Below are 23,988 nucleotides of genomic sequence, written 5' to 3'. Positions count from 1 at the left end.
GATAAAGATGAGTATGGGATGATCCCACTCATCAACAGAAGTTAACTAAGAAGATCTGAAAGGGAAACTAAAAGCAGGATCTGATTAAATTGAAAGTTGGGCACCAAATTAAAAACCCTGTGGTGAGGGATAGACATGCAGCTTCCTGGCCAGTGGGGGCTAGGGGTGGCTGGGTGGGATGGGACACAGTCTTTTGGTGGTGGGAATGGTGTTTATGTACACTCCTAGTAAAGTGTAGTCATATAAATCACTAGTTAATTAATATAAGAGGGGAAAAATTAATTGTATGTCTTGAAGTTTTTAAAACAGAATGAGTCTTTTTAATATATAGGCTGTGTATTTGATATGCAGACTCCCTCAAAAGCCTAGACCAAGTAGATCAGAAGCTACCAATGGCACAGCTACATACAAGATACTGGGTACTATACAGCAAACCCTAACAAAAGGACTTTTCAAAGTTAACCCAATTACCAAATAATGTGATGATAACATTAACTATCCATTGTCTTTTTGAACCCTAAGACAGCAGGAACCTCACATCTCTGCTATAGAGCCTATATTTCCCCCAGTCCTGGAATCTTAGGATAGGGCCCACTTTCCTGTATGCCTCTCCCAATCCATATCAAATAATATTGTATCTGCCGATCGCAACCTGATCAACGGAACGATTGCCACCTCAAACTGCTTCAGCTCAGACTGTGTCCAGAGACTTCACGTATGTAATGACAACCCTTCAGCTTCATTAAACGGGTGAGACCTTTCCTTTCAGAGTATTCTCTAATTCCATCCCAGGTAGTTCACTTTCTAACAAAGTACCAAAACCTAGATATAAACTAGGTTCTGTGAGAGAGTGCATATGTTCACACGTATCCATAAACTAGTGCAAAATATATACCTGAAAGCAGAAGTACACTAGAGTTTGCAGTGAGTACCCCCCCCCCCAACATTTCCTCTCCACTATTCCAACCTTTGGGTCCATGATTGCTCAACAATTTGTTTGGCTTTGTATGTTAACTCTCTTTTCAGCCATCAGGTTCCTGATGCCATCAGGATGCCGGCCAGGAAGCTCCGCTTCCCCAGAGACCCACCCTACTAGGGAAAGAGAGAGGCAGACTGGAAGTATGGACCGACCAGTCAACATCCATGTTCAGCGGGGAAGCAATTACAGAAGCCAGACCTCCCACCTTCTGCAACTCACAATGACCCTGGGTCCATGCTCCCAGAGGGCTAGAGAATGGGAAAGCTATCAGGGGAGGGGATGGGATATGGAGATTGGGTGGTGGGAATTGTGTGGAGTTGTACCCCTTCTACCCTATGGTTTTGTTAATTTATCCTTTCTTAAATAAAAAATAAATTTAAATTAAAAAAGAAAGAAAAATTACAAACAACTACTAAACTAAATACAAGTTATTTTTAAAACTCCATATAACCTTGATTATATCAGATAATCCTTTCACCTTTGCAAGGAAAACAAGCTTAAGATGTAATATTCATTTAGGCATTAGTTATTTCTTCTGGGTGCTTACCAAGTAATTTCTGGCTTTATTATTATACAAGATTATATCTTAACATATCACATATACTTTCTAGTTTCAGATTTTATCATACATTTGAGGCACTGAGATATAATACAGATGAAACAATAAATCTAAAAGCATTAGGTACTTCAGTTCCACATTTTCTCAATAACATATCATTTTGGTTGCTTATCTAGAAATCAAAACCAAGAAAAAACTTTTTAAAATCTGTGCTACAGAAGGGGGGGTGTATCAAAAATTTACAGTCGAGAAAGCTGATGCACTGTGTTCTTGAAGCCAACCTAGTAATGGGTGAAGTGACTGGGGAAGTGGGTGCAGAAAACATTCTTAATGTAACTGAAGTGTCATAGTGAAGCAGCTCAGACCAAACACTCACCATGGGGAAGTTCTGCTAATAAGGTAGACCTGTACTATGGAGGTAAGTGGATAGTTTATCACGATTTCCACTCATATGGAAAACAAATAATTCACTAAGGCCCCTTGAATTTCATGGCTAATGTTACTTTGCTATTTTAAACCAACAGACCTCTACTTTTGTAATAAAAGCGAAAAATAGCTTGGGAATTTTTACTTGTAAATAAGACCAGGAAGAATACAAGGCTGGAGATGGAAGTAGTAAATTCAAGCTTATAAGTAAAGAATTCTTTTTAAAAATTTATTTATTTATTCCCATTTATTGCCCTTTTTGTTGTTCATTAGTGTTGGTGTTGATGTTGTTATTGTTAGATAGGACAGAGAGAAATGGAGAGGGGAGGGGAAGACAGAGAGGGGGAGAGAAAAATAGACACCTGCAGACCTGCTTCACTGCCTGTGAAGTGACTCCCCTGCACGTGGGGATCTGGGGCTTGAACAGGGATCCTTACGCTTCGCGCCACCTGCGCTTAACCCACTGCTACCACCTGACTCCCATAATTAAAGAATTCTATCCCTAGCGACAAATAAGCAAATGACCCCATCCATAAATGAGAAGAGGATATGAACAAAACATTCACTACAGAAGAGATCCAAAAGGTTAACAAACACATGAAAAACTGCTCCAGGTTGCTGATTGTCAGAGAAATGCAAATAAAGACAATTGTTGTTGAGCCAGATGTTGTTGTGCGCGGGCCGCGGAGAAGAGAGAGGGTGTCCGGAGCGAAGAGGAAACATAAATCTTTATTTGTGCTGGCACCTCAGAGTTGGTTGCTAGAGAAGCAGGTTGGGCCACGTGGAGGTAGCGAAAATGGCTGCCTCACGCAGTAACCTTTCCTGCCTCTGAACACCGGAGTGAAGCGCTGGCAAGAGAACGAGGTGCAGAAAACGAAGGGTTTTTATAGGAGTAGGCTGAACAGGCACTCCGAGAATGTCCCAACTCTCGTGGGAACTAGCAGTAGCCTGAGGGGACAACATGGCAGATGTGACTGCATCTGCACAATTTCCCAGCAGACAATATTGAGATACCACCTCACTCCTGTGAGAATGGCATACATCAAAAAGGACTGCAGCGACAAATGCTGGAGAGGCTGTGGGGACAGAGGAACCCTTCTGCACTGCTGGTGGGAATGTAAACTGGTCCAGCCTCTGTGGAGAGCAGTCTGGAGAACTCTCACAAGCCTAGACATGGACCTTTCATATGACTCAGTAATTCTTCTCTTGGGGATATATGCCAAAGAAATCATAACACCCAACCAAAAATACATTTGTACACCTATGTTCATAGCAGCACAATTTGTAATAGCCAAAATCTGGAAGCAACCAGGTGCTCAACAACAGATGAGTAGCTAAGAAAGCTGTGGTATATATACACAATGGAATACTATGCAGCTATCAAGAACAATGAACCCACCTTCTCTGACCCATCTTGGATGGAGCTAGAAGGAAATATGTTAAGTGAGCTAAGTCAGAAAGATAAAGATGAGTATGCGATGATCCCACTCATCAACAGAAGTTGAGAAAGAAGATCAGAAAGGGAAACTAAAAGCAGGATCTGATTAAATTGAAAGTAGGGCACCAAAGTAAAAACCCTATGGTGGGGGGGAGGATGTGGCTTCCGGGGCCGGCGGGTGGGTGGGATGGGACACAATCTTTTGGTGGTGGGAATGGTGTTTTTGTACATACCTATTAAATTGTAGTCATATAAATCACTATTTAATTAATATGAGAGAGGGGAAAATTGATTGTATATCTAACAAAGGGACTTTTCAAAGTTAACCCAATTACCAAATAATGTGATGTTAACAATAACTATCCATTGTCTTCTTGAACCCTAAGACAGCAGGAACCTCACATTTCCACTATAGAGCCTAAACTTTCCCCAGTCCTGGGACCCTAGGGTAGGGCCCACTTTCCCGTATGCTTCTCCCAATTCTTATCAAATAATATTGCATCCGCTGATCACAACCTAATCAACACGAGTGCCACCCCAGCATGCTTCACTTCAGACTGTGTCCAGAGACTTCAGGTATGGAATGACAACCTGTCAGCTTCATCACTCGGGTCAGACCTTTCCTTTCATGGTATTCTCTAACTCCATCCCAGGTTGTTCACTTCCTAACAAAGTCCCAAAACCTAGATATAGACCAGGTTCCAGGAGATAGAGCATATGTCCACACGTATCCATAAACGAGGGCAAATATATACCTGAAAGCAGTAGTACACTAGAGTTTGCAGTGAGTACCCCCCAACACCTTATCTCCACTATTCCAACCTTTGGGTCCATGATTCTTCAACAATTTGTTTGGCTTTGTATATTAACTCTCTTTTCAGCCACCAGGTTCCAGATGCCATCAGGATGCCGGCCAAGCTTCCCTGGACTGAAGACCCCACCAATGCATCCTAGAGCTCTGCTTCCCCAGAGACCCACCCTACTAGGAAAAGAGAGAGGCAGACTGGGAGTATGGATCAACCAGTCAATGCCCATGTTCATCGGGGAAGCAATTACAGAAGCCAGACCTTCCACCTTCTGCATCCCACAATGACCCTGGGTCCATACTCCCAGAGTGATAGAGAATGCGAAAGCTAGTGGGGAGGGGACGGGATATAGAGATTGGGTGGTGGTAATTGTGTGGAGTTGTACCCCCCCATCCTATGATTTTGTTAATGTCTCCTTTCTTAAAAAAAAAAAATTCAAAAGAAGAAGAACAGAAAGGGAAACTAAAAGCACTGCTTTACCACTTGCAAAGTTTTCTCCCTGCAAGTGGGGGCAGGGGCTTGAACCCGGGTCCTTACACATTGTTATCCTGGATGCATAACTTGGACAACAATATCTTTATATATATATAATTTATTTATTCCCTTTTGTTGCCCTTGTTGCTTTTTACTATTATAGTTGTTGTTGTTATTGATGTCGTTGTTGGATAGGACAGAGAGAAATGGAGAGAGGAGGGGAAGACATAGAGGAGAGAGAAAGACAGACACCTGCAGACCTGTTTCACTGCCTGTGAAGCGACTCCCCTGCAGGTGGGGAGCTGGGGGCTCAAACCAGGATCCTTACGCCAGTCCTTGTGCTTTTCGCCACCTGAGCTTAACCTGCTGTGCTACCACCTGACTCCTAAACCATATCTTTTTACTGTGTTTATCAATATGTTAGGATAGTTGTTCTCAATTAGGAATGATTCTTCCCCAATCCCTGGGAAATATCTGGGAGGATCAGGAGACCCTTTTGCTTGTTGCAGTGAGGAAAAGGGTCTCTTCTAGCATCGAGTAGGCAGAGGCCATGGGCTGCTGTGAAAGCCTCTGGCTATACACAGGTCAGTTCCTAAAGCAAGGAATTCTCTGACTCAGTGTCAACAGTTCCAAAGTGGTGTTTTCACAGTCCAAAATTAAGCAAAACTCAATTATAAAAAAATGTTTTATTTAATAGAAGTAGGATGCCATTAAATTATGCACCACAATGTACTTACCCAAATCCATAGTTCCATTTAAAGATGGTGAATGTAGAATGAAAGCTGTATATCATGGTCTCTTCTGAAAGAAAATTTGAGCTCGTATAGAATCCTTGATGCCAACAAAATTGTATGTTTATGTGCTCCTCACCTTTGAATATCTGTCCTGTCTGTCTGGTATACAATAATGACTATTGGGTGTCTACAGGCAGGTACAAGAAGGGTTTGGTCATCATTGATATAACCAATTGAAGAGTAGTCAAGATGCTATAAGCCATTTGAATCAGAATGGCAAGTCTCACATCTTTGATACTGTTGAATACAGGTATCAAGTACCAGATATTGTAATCATCTGAAGCAAGCAGTTCTTTTTAACTGCCTAGATAGAGGATACAGCAATGATAGTACCCTTGTCAAATTACAGCAGTCAGGCTGCATGTGTGTGCAAAGGATTTTGTTTAGCAAGCTCAGTGCTCAGTAGGCACTGTTGTAAGGACTTTCAAATTTTAATCATTTAATTCTCATGGAAGTCCAATGAATTAGGTGCTAATATAATCCTATTATTTACAGATGAAAAAAACTGAGATTAATTCTCATACCCATACCATTAGAGTCTAATTATACTTTGCCAAAATTATTTTTCTAATTGCCAACTCATCTACCCCTCAATATTTCTCCTCTAATCAATATGTCACATTCATGTCAGAGTCATTTTTCTGTAGCAATAACTACTCATTAATTACTCTGTTTAAAAATCTCCAGTGGCTCTCGATTTCTTACTGGGTAATTATGATTAAAAATAAGCTACAGTATTTTTAGCAATGATAGCTAATATTATTTTGTTGCCATCTGCATATGAGTCCCTGCCTTAATCACTGCATGTGTTATCTTATTTAGTGGCCCTAGTGGGAATGTATGGTTTCCTGCAATCTGAAATATATTGAAGGTTTTTCCCAAGCTTTTTGAATCAAATTTGACTGTACCCAAATTTGCATAATGCTCTCATGGAAACAGTGTGATTTAAAAGTTTTGACTTTAAAAAATATTTATTTCTGGGGAGTCAGGCTGTAGTACAGCGGGCTAAGCGCAGGTGGCACAAAGCACAAAGACCGGCATAAGGATCCCGGTTCGAACCCCGGCTCCCCACCTGCAGGGGAGTCGCTTCACAGGCGGTGAAGCAGGTCTGAAGGTGTCTTTCTCTCCTCCTCTCTGTCTTCCCCTCCCTATCTCCATTTCTCTCTGTCCTATCCAACAACAACAATAACTACAACAATAAAACAACAAGGGCAACAAAAGGGAAAAAATAAAATAAAATAAATATTAAAAAATATATTTATTTCTTAACTAGACAGAGAGATCCAAAGTATCACTCTGGCATTTGTGATATAGGGGAACAAACTCACTCATGTAATCCTGGCAAACTATCTACTGGGTGCCAAAACCTTTAATGTTGCCCTTTAGCTAGTTTTATGCATCTCTGTTTTTCCTATTCATTTAAAAACTCTGTACTCTGCCTGCTGCAATGTTTGAGATTAAGGCCCTGCATTGGTTTGCTAATTGCATAGAAATGACAAATAAAGCTTATGAGCAGATAGTGGAAATTATGTTAAAGCTGTGGAGCAAAATTTCTTTGTGTTCTATGTGACAGTTGACTATTAATAAGATACGACCTCAAAAAAGGCAACAAGCTCCCCCAAGCATTCCCCAAATCAATTTTGGCTTCTGCATCCCTATAGTAAGGTAACTGTTCCTAGTACATCTGCCTCAGGGACCCAGATGGCCAATAGCCATTCTGCTGAGCTTACCTCATTTCCTTATTTCAAGGCACACTGCTAACTCAAAGCAGACAGAGCAGTGGGTGAACTCTAAAGACCTGCACGGACTCCCAAAAAATAAGCTACATCACAAATGTACAGGTCATACATAACAGTCCTAGAAATAAAACAAACCTAGAAATAAAGCAGCAACACCACAAGATAAATTGCTGTCGGTTGTGTCAAATAGAAATAATAATGCTGTTAAGTGAGCTAAGTCAGAAAGATAAAGATGAGTATAGATAGGATGATCCCACTCATCAACAGAACTAGAGTAAGAAGAACAGAAAGGGAAACTAAAAGCAGGATTTGACTAAATCTGGAGTAGGGCACCAAAGTCAAAACCCTGGGGTGAGGGTGAGGGTGGATATTCGGCTTCCTGGAGCAGCGGGGGTGGGCAGGTAGGACAGGACACAGTCTTTTCGTGGTGGGAATGGTGTTTATGTACAGTCCTACTAATGTGGATTCATATAAATCACTATTTAATTAATATGAGAAGGGAAAAATTGATTGTATGTCTCAAACTTTTTAAAGCACAGACTGAGTCTTTTTAATACATAGGCTGAGTCTTTGATTTGTTGACTCTCTCAAAAGCCTAGACCAGAGAGAACAGAAGCAACCAGTGGCACAGCTATATACAAATAATGTCAAAGGACATAAATTATGGTGATGTTGGGTATTATACAGCAAATCCTAACAAAAGGATTTTTCAAAGTTAACCCAATTACCAAATAATGAGATGATAACAATAACTATCCATTGTCTTCTTGAACCTTAAGACAGCAGGAACCTCACATTTCCACAATAGAGCCTATATTTCCCCCAGTCCTGGAACCTTAGGGTGGGGCACACTTTCCTGCATGCCTCTCTCAATTCATACCAAATAATATTGCATCCACTGATCCCTTCCTAATCAATGCAATAAGTACCACCTCAGCATGCTTCACTTCAGACTGTGTCCAAAGACTTCAGGTGTGGCACGACAACCCTTCAGCTTCACTACTCAGGTGAGACCTTTCCTTTCATAGCATTCTCTAATTCCATTCCAGGCGGTTCAATTCCTAACAAAGTCCCAAAACCTAGATATAGACCAGGTCCCGTAAGATAGAGCATATGTTCACACTTATCCATAAACTAGGACAAAATATATACCTGAAAGCAAAAGTAAACAATACTCTGAAGTGAGTCAGTATAAAGTTCCAAATGAAATAGTATCTACTTAGACTAAGATACCCTCCTCACCTACTTCCTCTTACAGTTCTCTCACTCACTCCAAAGCTAACCTTAGCAAAGCAAGAACTGCAAAAGTTGAATAAGGTCAAGAGACTGGTAAACTTTAATGATGACTCATTAGTCACTATCAGGCCACCCCATCAGCTGGGGCCCTATTCAGGGAGTCCTGAGATTCCCAAACAGACATGATGGGCCTAGACCTCAAATAAATCCCTCTCTCCATTGTTACAGGTCATCTCTATCAGGAACAACAAAAAAGACACCTTTGTGGGTCCCCCATAGGACCTTGCCCTCAACTTGGATCAACAATGGTAGAGAATGTCCCAACCTCTGAAGAGAGGATGGACAACATACTCTATGCTACACCTGAGGAAGATGGGTCCTGATATTGGGGCAGCTTGGAATGTTCCTACTCATGACTACAGAATGTAAGCTCAGACCTACAGGGATGCAGAGGTCACATAGGATCCTAAGCTGAATATGGGCACCAGACCAAATCAAATCGATAGGGTTTACAGTCAACAATATTTACACCCCTTCCCCGTATTAGGGAGCTACTCTCTTCCCTGATCCAGCTTTCTGTCCCTTTTCCAGCCATGACATCACCTCCCCAGACAATAACTTGAATCCACCTGCATATCAGATTTCAGGCTCAGAAGAAAAAAAAAAAAACTAGTATAGCTACAGGCCCTTTGAAATATAACTAAAATATGCCTACTAGCTATCAACAAAAGAAGGACCCCCCTCCAGCACTTCATCTGCACTATTCCAGCCTTTAGGTGCATGATTGTTCAACAATTTCTTTGGCTTTGTATACTAACTCTCTTTTTAGCCACCAGGTTCCAGATGCTACCATGATGCCAACCAGAGTTCCCTGGACAGATGACCCCACCAATGTGTCTTGGAGCTCCCATTCCCCAGGGCCCCACCCAACTAGAGAAAGAGAGAGAGACAGGCTGGGAGTATAGATCGACCAGTTAACACTCATGTTCAGAGGGGAAGCAATTACAGAAGCCAGAACTTCCGCCTTCTTCATCCCACAATGACCTTGGGTTCATACTCCCAGAGGGATAAAGAATAAGAAAGCTATCAGGGGAGAGAATGGGATACAGAAATCTGGTGGTGGGAATTGTGTGGAGTTGTACCCCTCTTATCCTATGGCTTTGTTAATGTCTCCTTTTTAAATAAATAAAAAATTAAAAAAGGAAATAATAATGCTGCTATTTACAGCTACAGATGACAAAATTAGTCTATTTTTCCTCATGTGTATATTCTACTTATGAATGATACAAAGACTTATTATTGATACAGTCTTTAAATAGTAGTTAAGGTGATATTTGCCTCAATTTTTTTAACACTTGGATCAAGCCTTTGGGAATTCCTAGATCAGCAGAGAGGAAATTCTTGACTTTTTTAAAAATTATATTTTTATTAATTTATTATTGGATAGAAACAGAGAAATTGAAAGGGGGAGAGAAAGTAGAGAGAAAGAGTGAGAGAGACAGCTGCAGCACTGCCTTACCACTTGTGAAGCTTTCCCACAGCAGGTGGAGACCAGGGGCTTGAACTTGGGTCCCCACATACTATAATATGTGTATTTAGCCAGGTGCACCACTGCATGACCCTTTGATTTCAAATATTTAGAAGCTATAGAGAGCCATCTTCAGTAGAACACAAAGGAGATCAGATAAAAAGTGAGCTTGTTAAATAACCACACATGAGGAAAAATCATACTCTGAGCTGAACTCCTGAAGTCTTCAATAATGATTTCCAGGTAGGCCCCATATCAAGAGCATCTAACACGTGACATCCCGATTCGAGCCCCAGCTCCCCACCTGCAGGGAAGTCGATTCATAGGCACTGAAGCAGGTCTGCAGGTGTCAATCTTTCTCTCGCCCTCTCTGTCTTCCCCTCCTCTCTCCATTTCTCCCTGCCCTATCCAACAACGACGACAACAATAATAACTACAATAATAAAACAACAAGGGCAACAAAAGGGAATAAATAAATATTAAAGAAAAAGCTTTCCTGATTTTTTAAAATGAGTCTTACCGGGGGAGATGAAAGAAAATGTGAATCAAATGTGGTTTAACATCTATAATAAAAGCTGAGCTGGAGGAGCTGTGAAAAGGGTATAAACACATAGCATGAATGCCAAATTTGAGCAATGTTTTTAAAAAGTGCTGAAAACACATGAGCACAAGAAACTATTAAGGAAAACACAGCAACAGGTAAAAGTCCAACTGGGGCCATAAATATTTTACAATTATTACTGAAGTTTGGCATCAAAGACATAATTTGGATGCTAACTAGTAATGGATGCAGTGCAGATGACATAGACTAAACCAAGTTATGTTGAGCTGGATTCTAGCTAAAGACTAAAGAGATCACAAGGAAATTCTAGTTCCATCTTAAATAGAAGTGTAAAACTACTTGATTCAACCAGAACACCAAAAGCAATCAAAACCAATCAACAGGCTAGGACAATCAATAATGCATTTCCTAGCTCCATCCTAATCATGCTTCCTTTGTTGAAATAGACAATCTAGAATACATCTTGTGTTCTTCAGACTTTAAGTCAAGATTATAGAGCTCTAGAACTGTTTCAGTAAAAGGACCATCTAAGTTGCCACCAGCTGTGACTCATGCTGCTCACTGCACTGAGCACCTGATGGAGAAGAAAAAAAAAAAAGAGCAAACTCACTCTTGTGCTCAGCTCCTCTGCCCCAGCCTCAGCTCTGGCTGCATCTCTCTAAAAGACAAACTGTCATTTTCTATTTCATATGAAGATGCCAAAGGAGCTTTCAGGGGTTTGGGACTTTGCTATGAATTTGTAAATGGTACCCTGCCAATGTTATTCTAGTATAAGCATCAAACTAAGTCTTATTTGGATTCAATTCCCAACACCCACTCGTAATGTCGTAGCCAGATTATTTAAGCTCCTAACGTGTTTCTGGTAAATAAAGTGGGAATAATATCAGACACTCTTCAGGGCTATTCAACTGCTTAGAATGGAATAACAACTATTATTGCTATTAACTCTACAGTTCTTGGCAAAAATATTATTCCACTAAACTTAATTCCTATCCACTAACTAGTTAAAATCTTCTGTAGGGTGTAGTCAATGCTGGCTATTTGTATGCAAACAATAGAAGCAACAAGAAGATATTTATGGGGCCCAGGAGGTGGCGCATCCATTGAGCACACATAGTACTTTGCACAGGACCCAGGTTCAAGCCCTCACACCCCCTTCTGCAGGAGGGATGCTTTACAAGCACCAAAGCAGGGCTGCAGGTGTTTTTCTCTCTCCCTCTCTATCTCCCCCACTCCTCTCAATTTCTCTGTTCTGTCAAATAAAAAAAAAAAAAAGGAAAAATGGCTGCTAGGAGTGATGGATTTGTAGTGCCAAAACTGAACCCCTGTGATAAGCCCGTGGCAAGAAACTAAGAAAAAGAAAAGAAAATATAAGAAAGAGAAGATACTTATTAAACGTTGGATTATTAGGAACACTCAGACATTTAATAAAAAGAAATTGTAGTTCCACCCCAATTTTCTGATTCAGTGATTTGGATTGGAAGATAAGTATTCTGCAGCAGAATCTAGCTCATAATTCTCATTGGTGAACATCTTTGCAAACTGATGACACATGTGCAGAAAATTATCATCCCTGAGCCTGCAAGTAATACCTGGTATATTATTCAATCTCCAAGAGAATAACTAGACACACAAATGTAAACTATGAGCACAAACTTTGGTAGTCTGCCATCACCTCTAAAGGAAAATCACTAACCTATCTATATTTAGTTGAGTTGTCTTGTGTCTATGTTTGCTTGTTTGTGCCAGGGTTATTGCTGGGGCCCCATGTCCAGAGGATTCCACTATCCCCAGCAGACCAGACTCTCTCTCTCCTTTTCAAGATAGAAGGTAAAAGACAGTGAGAGAAAGGGAAGAGGAAAGAAAGAGAAGAACCAAGAGAGAAGTGGAGAGACACCATACACTATTATACCCCGCCTGAAGCTTCCAATATGCAGGTGCCTCCCTGTGGAGGCTGGGGCTTGAATCTCGGTCCTTGCAGATGATGATGTGTATGCTCAACTTGGTGGCAATCTGCTGGCCCCTTCTCCTAAATATAGAAGGATCAAACCCATCACAGTGTGATGATATCAATCCAATTCTTTAAACAATCTTGTTTTTTGTTTTTTTTTTCTTTACCAAGAAACATTCTTACACAGAGGAAAAGATAACTTTTCTTCTTGGCAACTCATCAATAAGGCTGTGAGCTCAGTAACCTTAGTTGCTAATTGTTTTCACATTTTATGGGTTGTAATTCCACTTAAAAATGTAATGTGTTCTTTTAAACATGCTACCACCCAAAATAACATTTTAAATATTTTAATTGTTTTGAGAGGCAAACACACAGAGAGAGAGAGAGAGAGAGACCACAGCACTGCTCAGCTCTGGCTTATGGTGGTAGTGGAGATTCAATTCTGAGACTTCTGAGTCTCAGGAGTGAAAGTCTTTACATAACCATTATGCTATCTACCCAGATCAAACTTTTCTTTATTTTATCACAGTACTGTTTAGCTCTGCTTAAAGTGGTACAGGGGATTAAACCTGAGACTTTGGAGGCTCAAGCATGAAAGTCTTTTGCAGAAGCATTATGCTATCTACTTTACCTCTGAAAATAACATTTTCAACTTTATACCTTCACAGTATCCAAATTACACAACTGTCTTTGACTAAGTGTAAGTCCTAAGTAATTAGGACATTTTCTCAGAATTTACCCTGAAGGTAAAGACAAAAGTGTTTATGAGTTGTTTTATTATTTTGCTTATATAACGCCACTTTGAAATTGTGAAAAATAAGATCATCATATAGGGTAGGACAGTAGCACACACAAGTGATACCATCCTTAAGGACCTGCATTCCAGCTCCCTGCCTGCATCCCTTCCCCTCTTGACTTCTGTCTCCACCCAATAAGTAAACAAATCAATTCATATTTTAAAAAATCAATCTCATCTTATAATAAACAGGTAAGTCCATTTTGAATTTGTATTGCATGTCATATCAACAACATTTATGCACAGTACTCATATGCCCCCCAAATTGAGCAGTGGCCAAATAATGACACTTTGGAAATACCACTCTGTATTCTAATGTTTACTTCTACATAGTGTCATACATCACATGTCTGAGTGAATCCTAAAAGAGGACTTACCCAGGCACCTCACATGTTACATAATCAAAGAGAAACCCAGATCCCTGAATTTCTGAGCACACAATCTAGAAAAACCGTTAAAATTTTTTTTTTCCATAACAGCTAGCCACAAAGCAATGAACTCTTCAATTGGCTATGTCTGCTTTATGAATGAAGCAAAAGAAGAACTGAAATTGGGGGCTGTCAGGAAGTTTCCTGTATGTCTGTAAGGCTACCAGTAACACTCGTAATGAGCATTCACACTTGCATAAAGAGCACTTAGTGTTTGTCTCCTGACATAATCATATTTTAATTAAATCTTGGCTAAAACCGGTGCATGTTCTTTGAGACACATCCATTCGTGGTAACAGCGAGGTGCTCTGGGGCATAAGTGGCTGCAAATTATGATTGTAAACTATTTTCTTTGAATAGAAATTCTCAGAGTCATTTATATTGCCTGATCCACTCTCCTCAAAAGAAAAAAAATTAAGTGATCTAATATGTGAGCTTCCTCTGTGTTAAAAATGAAAATAGATGACACATGTGGAGGTGTGAGGCATACAGTCAGCACCCTTAAATAGCAGAGCCATCCTCACTGTCTCGGACAAGAATGTGCTCTCTGGGTATGCTTGGGCCTTTGTTCTCAGTACTGAATAGCTGACATTATCTGAATACATCAGATACCAGTCTACCATGTCAAAGACTGGCAGAGCCACCTGGATGTGTCCATGGCCTAAGGGTCAAGTGACCAGTCCGGCTGGCATGTGGTCGTGTGACTAGCAGGCTATTTACACACACTGATCAGACTGAAAGATATCAAAGCAGCCAGTTGTTTGCACAAAGACCAGCTATAACAGAGAAGTTTCAGATCTGCATGGCTCTGAACAACACCCAGAGGAACAAGAGAACTTAATAAGACTACACAACCTGCCCCCCACTTTGTTTCATGTGGGCAAGTTGAAGCAGGGTATCACAACAGCACAGCATAATTAAACAAGCAAGACTTTTGGAGTCAGGGATCTAAATTCAAATCCTGGTTCTTCTAAGCTATGAATTGGGAGCAGTAGCTGCTTCTATTACCAGTAACCACATCAGCACACCTACACTATTATAAAAATTATGCTATGAAAATAATTACTGTAGCAAGCTAAGTATTTGCTACTTTGAGTTTTTATTTGCTGAGTTTACCCACCCTACTAGGGAAAGAGAGAGGCAGACTGGGAGTGTGGATCGACCAGTCAACACCCATGTTCAGCGGGGAAGCAATTACAGAAGCCAGACTTTCCACCTTCTGCAACCCACAATGATCCTGGGTCCATGCTCCCAGAGGGATAGAGAATGGGAAAGCTATCAGGGGAGGGGAGGGGATATGGAGATTGGGTGGTGGGAACTGTATGGAGTTGTACCCCTCCTACCCTATGGTTTTGTTAATGTCTCCTTTCTTAAATAAATAAAAAATATATATAGTATGTCATTTTGTTTTTCTTTCAAAATTGCCAGACAAGTTCTATGACTATCCAATTACTTATAAGGTGAGAGTATAATAACTTGTTAACTCAGATTTTGTATGGACATTTCACTATAATCCCTATTCTAAATAATATAATTGCTTGCCATTAACTTTGGTCAATGTCCTTGGTTATCATTCATAAATGATAACTCTATCAGCCCCTTAAGTGGGTTAGAGTAAGTGAGTCCCAGTGATGTTTCTTGCGAGACTCATAAAAAAAATAGGCACTGTGCTGCTATTAGCATTTTAAACAGGTAAAAATCAGTGAAAAGAGATATCAAGGACAGTTTTAATTAACTGACTCAGTAATACGTTCAGAACAACTGTAGGGAGAGATGCTAAAAGGAGAAAGGAATGATCCTGAGGTTGGAAATATCCCCAAGAGCCCAAGGTCTGGTGTGACATGATGGAAACAGTGAGGTGTTGCTAGCCTCCAGTTGGAGGGTTACCTGGGGGGCTAGGGAATGAGGATGGTGGATATGAACTAGAGGGTAGTAATACATGTGTGAGTGAGTCCAGACGTAATATACATAATGCCATTTCAAATTGTTCTTAAGGCCTCTGGCAGAACCTTCCATGCATTTCCATGGTACCCAATCTCAGCCACTATATAATCTCCAATGTCTTTTCTCGAAACTACTATAGATATCTGTTGGTGGTAGTGAAGCACCCGCTGAGAAGACAGAATAATACCATTGCTGTTTATGAATGAAACTGTCATTTTGAGAGTCCATGTATTGAGGCCATTGCTAAAGGACTTGGAGAGAAAGACTATCAGTGGACATGTAATCCACTCACTGATAAGGTTTTTCATCTCCAGTTCATCCTAGGGTTGCATCTGAGCTACTTTGCTCAGACAAAACTCTGTTCACATTGCAGCCTCGAAATTTTAGGTCCTCCTAAAATGTATATAAAGTATATCTAAATTATAATTTGGCATGATTTCTCTGTTCTCTGTTTTTCTATCATTCCAACACACTTTGTACTGAAGTAGCATCAACTACCTAAGTACTAGGTATTAATTAAGAGGGTGGACATAGGGACATAGATCTATGGTGGTGGGGACAGTATTAATCTATACTCCTATTAACCTATTAAAATAAATAAATAATTAATTAAAAAACAGAAAAATTATCTTGTCCTTTCACTAGATGCCACTTCTTATAGCTATCAAGGAGCCTGACTATAATAATGCTTCAGGCTGTTAATGTACTGCTTCAAACTTATATTAGTCATTAGCCTCCATTAATATATCTCTTTCTCCATAACTGCTCACCCAGGTACAATCAATGGCATTTCTTCATTGTGTCCTCAAGACTCTGCACAAAACTTGCTATGTAGTCAACTAAACATTGTCTGAATCAACAACTGAATATTGTCTGAATCAACATTGGGACAATTGGAAACTCTTGGAGGTGACTTAGATGTTTTCAATACCTTATTGGTAAGAAGAAGAATAGACAAAGAGCTTTACAGTATAAATTAGAGACAGAATGTGGGGGGGGGGGGTAAATTTTTCTTTCTCCTTAGCACTGCAAACAAATGTGAGTATTAATTAGGAGCAAGTGTCCATTGTACTCCTGGCACTACACCATGACTGAAGTCTATGAGGTGGGATAGGCATGCTCAGGGAGCGTTGCCTAAATGCACCATCTTTGTTCTAGAATCCTCATTAACTGAAGTCAAAAGAGGTTGATAATGTGGCTCCATTTGGGCCTCTGTGCCAGTCCCAGAGAAAATGGTCTCATGGTCTAAGGAGCCACCATTGCCTCTGGTACTTGTCTGCCTCTCTTCCCCATCACCTGGGCACTCAGATTTATGGGTCATTTGAAAAATCCCTGACAATCTTTCACCCTTTTCATCAAAACATTGCATAAATCTTAAGTCTTTGCTATACTGAATGTGGAACTTAAATCTTTTTTTAACACACCGTTTGTCTTACTTGGCTGGTTTATGGTTAGAAAGAGGGCCAAAACTGTTTTTGAAGCAATAATTTATCAAGTATAAAGGGAGGGTGTGCAAAGAGCTTCATGTTACTAGGGAACATTTTTTAAAATCCTCATGAAATATGATGTCATACCTATCAAAGACAGAAGGGAGGGAGATAACAAATGGATAGCAAAACAATAACTTGGACAAGTCATCATGTTCACAGAAACATTTTTACAAGATGGAATGTGGAAAACTAATGTAGAAGAACATTTGACAATACGACAAGGAGGGGGCTTTGCAAACAAAAGAGCTTTCTTTGGTTTCCCCTTCGTATAATCATCAAGACTAAGAAGCTCCAACCCCAACAGGGATTCACTAGAAGCAAAGGTGAAAAATCTTCAAGTACCTAACTGCATATTATGCCTCGATCATAAGGTCAGCTGACATCAAATGTCTTCCACTAAAAAAAAAAAAAATACATTTAAGGCCTAGAAGAATCAATTGGTTTTTGTAAAATCCTTTGGCATGACTTAGCAGGTTTAAGAAAGACAACTGAGTGGTTCAGGAGGTAGCACAGTGGGGAAAGCATTTGACTCTCAAGCATGAGGTCCTGAGTTCAATCCCTGGCAGCATATGTACCAGAGTGATGTCTGGCCCTTTCTCTTTCTTCCTATCTTTCTCATTAATAAATAAATAAAATCTATTTTAAAAAAAGACAACTGAAATGACAGACTTTTGATTATCATTTAATTGAGATTATTTTTTTTAATTGAGACATAGAAGACAGAAAGGTGGAGAAAGAGTGAAAGAGACCACAGCACTGAAGCTTCCTTCAGTTCAGCGGGGGCTGGGCTCAAACCTAGACTGCACATATGGCAAAGCAGCACACTACCCAAGTGAGCTATTTTGTCCACCCATCCCTGAGATCTTGTTTCATATGTATGCTTCATTTTTCTGACAAGATTGTCAACCATATCATCCACTCCCAATTATTCATTTATGTTAATGAGTCATTTGAAATAATTAACTGTTGGATTTACTTGGTAAACAGTGGACCAAGTCCAAGACTGACATTGCCTTGGGTCTCTTGAGAAAGGAATTAACCACAGCCTGGCTAATCAGACAGTCTGGGTTCAAAGTCAATATAGTGGAAGGAGCAGAAGCTCTCTGGGCCTTCATTTCCTTCACAGGAAATAAGCACACAGAGTAACGGTACTCATTAGGCATCCGGTACCTATCAATATGCAACACTCGAGGAGAGTTGAGGAACACACTGTGATGATTATTCCCAAGGAGCTTAGACTCTAGCAGCCACATAAAACAGATGACAAATAATTACCATCAATGGTCATCTCACCGGCACCCCTGGGAATGAGCTATTCTAATCGCACCTCTTAGCATGACATTTTAATTATCTGAATTAGAAATATCTCTCAGAATACCTTACATATGTATTTTCCCTATGATGTTCTGAGCATCATTTAACATCTTAACTCCAGAATCACTTCTTGAACAGCCACGGAGTGTAGCAGAGGCCTGCCCATTCATTCCATTGCCATAATGTTGAAGGTTTTTGTGTGATTGATATTTTCCAAAAGTCTCAGTGTAGAAGTCTTTCACTTCTTTAGTTCATATCTTGAATGGAGCTTGAAGGAATTATGTTAAGTGAAATAAGCCAGAAAGAGAAAAATGAGTGCAGGATGATCCCACTCATAGACAGAAGTTGAAAAAATAGAACAGAAAGGGAAACATAAAGCAGAATTTGGACTGGATTTGAGTATTGCACCAAAGTAAAAGACTCTGGGGCGGGGGTTAGATCTTAAGCTTATTTGCAGGGGCATGGACATAGGGACACAGATCTATGGTGGTGGGGACAGTGTTAATCTATACTCCTATTAGCCTATTAGAAATAATTAATTAATTTTAAAAAACAGAAAAAATTCTCTTGTCCTTTCATTAGATGACATTTCTTATAGCTGCCAAGGAGCTTGCCTGTAATAATGCTTCAGGCTGTTAATATGCTGCTTCAAACCTATATTAGGCTGTGGAAGAAAAAATCACTTAGAATTGTTCTCATATTTAGATTATTCTTACATTTTGGATAAATACATTTTCTTCATTCAGACTTCTAAATGCATATTAACCCTATGAACTAAGGGTGGTTTTAGAAAACACTAATAAAATACTAAAAGCAAAGAGTTACATTTGTTTAGACAGCGACTGAGTAGGATACAAGCAACCTATTTTGCCTGCCCAAGAGTTACAGTTCTAACCTGAAATTTAAAATAGTCTGACAGGGGCTGGAGAATCACCTCAGTGTATAGCTGTCTTCCTTACATACTGCTGTGAGTGTGCACTATTGTGTTGCCATATGAGTAGGAACATGGCAATATCTTAATATACTGTATGTGTTTACCCTTTGACCAGTAAGTACTGCTTAAATTTTACTTTAAAGATTTGTATATAAAAATATATTAAACAATGTATGCCTATGTTTATTTAGAAGAAATACTTTGCTATCCGTCAAGTTCATAACCTATTTTGCACATTTCTGACCCCTTGTAGATATTTAGTAAAGTGCTATGGGGATGTGAATTACAGATAGTATGTGGGCAGGGGGAGGGAGGGGCAGACACCTGGTTAAGTGCACAAAGTATAAAGTGCAAGGACCAGCGCAAGAATTCGAGTTCAAACCCCTGGCTTCCCAACTGCAACAGAGTTGCTTTACAAGTGGTGAAGGTCTGTAGATGTCTAGCTTTCTCTCTTTCCCTCTCTATCTCCCCCTCCTCTCTCAATTTCTCTCTGTCCCATCCAATAAATGAAAAAAAAAAAAAAAAAAGGCCTCCAGGAGCAGTGGATTTATATTGCTGGTACCAAGCCCTAGCGATAATCCTGGAGACAAAACAACAACAAAATAGTATGAAACCATTTATGCAATAAGACTCACTTGTGACTGACAGTTTGCATAAGCAATGTAATAGATGAAATTGTAGCTGGTATTTCCCGTGTTGTTGCAAAGGCAATCCAAATATCTCATTCCTAGATTTACTAAAAATAAACAGATCACCAATAACAACTGCTGTGGCTGTTACTGGTTAGCAAGTACAGAAAGTGTGAATGAGTTGAAAAGGAAGTAACACAAGAACAGACAAAGGTATATTGATGTGTACAGTTAAAACAGTGAATGTGATAAATTTGAAAACTGAGTAATTATATTAAAATTGACCCCACCACAAAGATTTTCAATAGGGCTGATGAGATGGTTTGTAGAAACAGAAAGCAGGCAAAAGAAAACAGACAGCAGGTAAAGTCATTATAGATATAATCCTTAAAAAGTATTCATAGCAGCTCTCAAACAGCCAGGGAGGAGATGACAGTGGTGACTTAGATAAAACCTCTAAGACAACTACCAAAATTACAAACCAGAATCAGAGAAGGTGAAAGACAGAGAAGAAAATGGGGAAAGTGTGTGTCATGGAAAAAAAAAAAAAAAAAGCAATGGATGACAAAACACTTCACAATTTGGGATGTCACAACTGTCCATTATTTTAGCACCTGAAATATCACATATTCTTCAGAGACAATCAGCACTAGACATGTGACTGAGTCCCACCTGTATTGCTAGAATGTCTGCATTCTACTAAGCCAAGTTAGTCAGGATCTATTAAGGAGGTTTATTAGTCTTAGCCTAGGAAAGAATTCTTTCCTTCTCTCAGTGCTAGGCCATAGGACACTGAAGGGAATTTTTCCCAGTAGGCTCCCTTTCTAAGACAGGCGTCATCATGCTGAGCAACACACCATATCAGTAGTGAATTGACCACTAATCACTGTCCAATTCTAATAAACTCTGAAATCAAGTTACATATTACATTTTGATTTTATGGTGTTTATTTATTTTACCCAAGAACTGTTCTGCTCTGGCTTATGGTGGGGCTAGGAATTGAAAACTGGAACCTTGGAGCCTCAGACATGAGAGTCTTTTGTAAAAACATTATGCTATGTCCCTGACTCAATCCTTACTTTTTTAATAGCATGTTCCCTTCCTAAAGTCTATTAATAAGGTCAAATAAATTTCATTTTGGGTGAAATGGTTCAGCAGTTAGATTATAGGACTTTCATGTCCTAGGCCCCAAGTTCAACCCCCAACACTGCATATGCCACAGCAAAGCTGTGTTCTGCCCCTTCTAAATTATTTAAATCTTGTTTTCAAACACTCATAACCAAGAGACCAGATACACACCTAAAATCAAGTTTTCAAAATATTTAAACATTATTGAAAAGGAAAGTAATTCTAAGTAGAGATTTGTTTAGGCAACTGGAAAGAACAAAAACTGGGGAAAAAAATTTCCTAAAATGCAGTGTGCTGTGATTTCTTTCCACCAGTTTCAAAAGTGGAATAAAAATGCCATAAAATAGTGTACTAGCTATGCAGGGGACACAAAGAGCACTAATGTAGAAATCTCCCACAGGAGTGAACATGAAAGCAAGAAGAAAAAGATTTAGACTCCCTCCAGCAATGAAATCTGATCAAGAAGTCTAGATCCCATTTCCTGTATACTCAAGGTATCTCTTAGAAGTTTGGTAACCATTTCTAGACTGGCCATACAAAATAAAATCCTTTCCCAGTCCTCTTTTGGAGCGGGATGAAAAATTCCTTGTGGCATTAACTCTTGAGAATAATATTCTTGTAAATATGTGGTGGTCCTTTAGCTCTGACTATGATCCATCTGCTTATATAGCACAGAGCAAAATGGCAGGCATGACACAATGGGAATGATCAGATTCTCCAGAGAGACAAATGACAATTATCTTATGGGCATAAAGTACCCATGCCCAAACATTAGTCAAAATGACTGAAATTCTTACACATAAGAACACACTTAAATCCTTTTGGGATTACTCTGCCGTCTGGAGTGTCAATATTGAATGGAGTACTGACTGTAACTAGCCTCTAAGTGTTTGAAATAATTCAAGCACTCTCAACCGCTGCATATCCTCTGTAGTAAAGAATGGCTCAGCATAACCATACCATAAGCTGTATGTTTGCTAGATATAAGCCAAATAAGTTTTTTTTTTCAACAATCAAACAAACTGAACTTTTGGGACATAGAGTAGAGAAACATTTAACCAGGACTCATACTCCATAAGTTTATCATTCATGACCAACAGTACTAAGTTATTCTAGGAATCCCTTAAATTTTCCAACAATTAGTAACTCCTTAGCATCCAGCTGACAAACCTTTATGGATATATAGTGACCTTAAATACACTGCAATTGATTACTCGTTGACAGCAATTATTATTATTGTTGTTATTATTTTTGTCATCTGGTGCTTCACTGTACAAGGCTAACTTTTTCAGAGAAAGCCACCAAAGCACCAAAGATCCCTTCAACGTCGTGGGGATCATTCTCAAGTCTGGGTTTCACATATGGCAAAGCAACACACTAGCCAGGTGAGCTCTTTGGCCAGCCCCTGACAGCATTTTCAACATCCACAGTACATATATCCTCATAGACCTGAGTGACAGAAATGGACTGGATTTCAGGAAGGTGTCTCTAGCAGCTACAACAGCCAAAAATAACAGCTTAACTAATAGTAATTAAAAGAACTGGATGAGGAAAATCCTTTCCTGGAGGAACAAGCACCTTGCTATGCTCCAGAGCCTGGACTTCAGCCTTGGCACAGCATGGAAGCACCCCTGAAAGTACCAGAGGAAGCTCCATGGATGGTGGAGCAGCACTGGCATGTCTCTCCCTCACTCTCTTTCAAAATTAGAAGAAAAGGAGGAGGGAGAGGGAGTAGTAAATTGAGACAGCTGAGCAGTATCACACATGGGTGAGACTCTGAACTCATTACCAATTTCCACATTAAAAGAAGATAAAGAAGAATGTCGAATGTTTGCTTGTATTCACTCTGTGGGAAGCATTTAATCCTCATAGCACCAGGTCATGGGAACTATAATTACCCACCTATTACAATGAAAATCTAATGAGGCAAGTCACAGACCAAACAACATATGGTTAATTGACGAAGGAAAAGAAAGTTGGACCCACACTGATTATGAATTACATTTTTCCTTCCCAAAACTTTGTCCTTAACCCTATTTGGAAATAAAGTTATTGCAGAAATAAGACGTTAAGTCAAGGTGAGGGTCTTGACAAGCAGGCAGTTTTGTGATGGCAGGGAGTACGCAAAGATTGGAGGGGTACAAAACCAATGAATGACAAAGACTGCAGGCACACATCTGCCAAAAAGAGGCAAAGTAGATGCCCTTACAGGAATCCAAGGAAGCACATTCACACTTATACCTTGACTGCAAACTCATAGCCTCCAGAACTGGGATGGAAACAATAAACTTTATTGTTTTAAACTCCCAGTTTGTGGTACTTTGTTACAAAAGTCCCAGAAATTGAGTTCAGTCTATAATCCCAAAGGTTTCAGAGTGCCATGATTTAATACTATGCCAGTTTGAAATCCTTCCTGGAGGATAAAAGGAACATTTAGGGGCATTCAATTTTACATACTTTTTAACTACATGGAGATCCACATAAGACAAATCTTAGGGGAAAAAAAAAACTGAATTCCTAATCTCTGCCTCAGGTAGTGGGAAACATGGTTTTTGTAGTTATTTCTTAAAACATTTCAATCACTAGCTTAACTCCAGCCTTTTAAATCAATGGAATAACCCAGAGCTCTCCCAGAGCAATTTCCATCTTCATAGAAAGGATCCTTTGTATTTTGGAGGTGTATTTTTGTATTTGAATCACACACTCATGCAGCTCATCCAGAAGAAACAGGCCAATGTGAGGGGAGCAGAGGGAGCAGACCGGACAGGTTTGCACAATACACTAAGCCCACGCAGCCAACATGTTACTTGAACAGAAATGAATTTTTTTTTGC

At 39.7% G+C, this 23,988-nt stretch overlaps 1 protein-coding gene across 2 annotated transcripts in view; it reads right to left on the bottom strand.

Moving 5' to 3' along the window:
• ARHGAP24 (Rho GTPase activating protein 24) overlaps positions 1-23,988 on the bottom strand; it is a 449,107-nt gene that overhangs the window by 383,274 nt on the left and 41,845 nt on the right. Inside the window, exon 1 of one of the 2 annotated variants that reach the window (XM_060187748.1) lies at positions 5,420-5,435. The exons of the other annotated variant lie outside the window; for it this stretch is intronic. Within the exon in view, the coding sequence (XP_060043731.1) occupies positions 5,420-5,429 (10 nt within the window). The 5' untranslated portion in view covers positions 5,430-5,435. Of the gene's footprint in view, positions 1-5,419; positions 5,436-23,988 lie in introns of those variants that run through there. 2 annotated transcript variants of the gene reach the window in all.

This window comes from Erinaceus europaeus, chromosome 3 (assembly GCF_950295315.1).
Source record: "Erinaceus europaeus chromosome 3, mEriEur2.1, whole genome shotgun sequence".
Taxonomy (NCBI): domain Eukaryota; kingdom Metazoa; phylum Chordata; class Mammalia; order Eulipotyphla; family Erinaceidae; genus Erinaceus; species Erinaceus europaeus.
The sequence above is the reverse complement of the archived record's forward strand: the minus strand, read 5'-3'. Positions and strand labels throughout refer to the sequence as shown.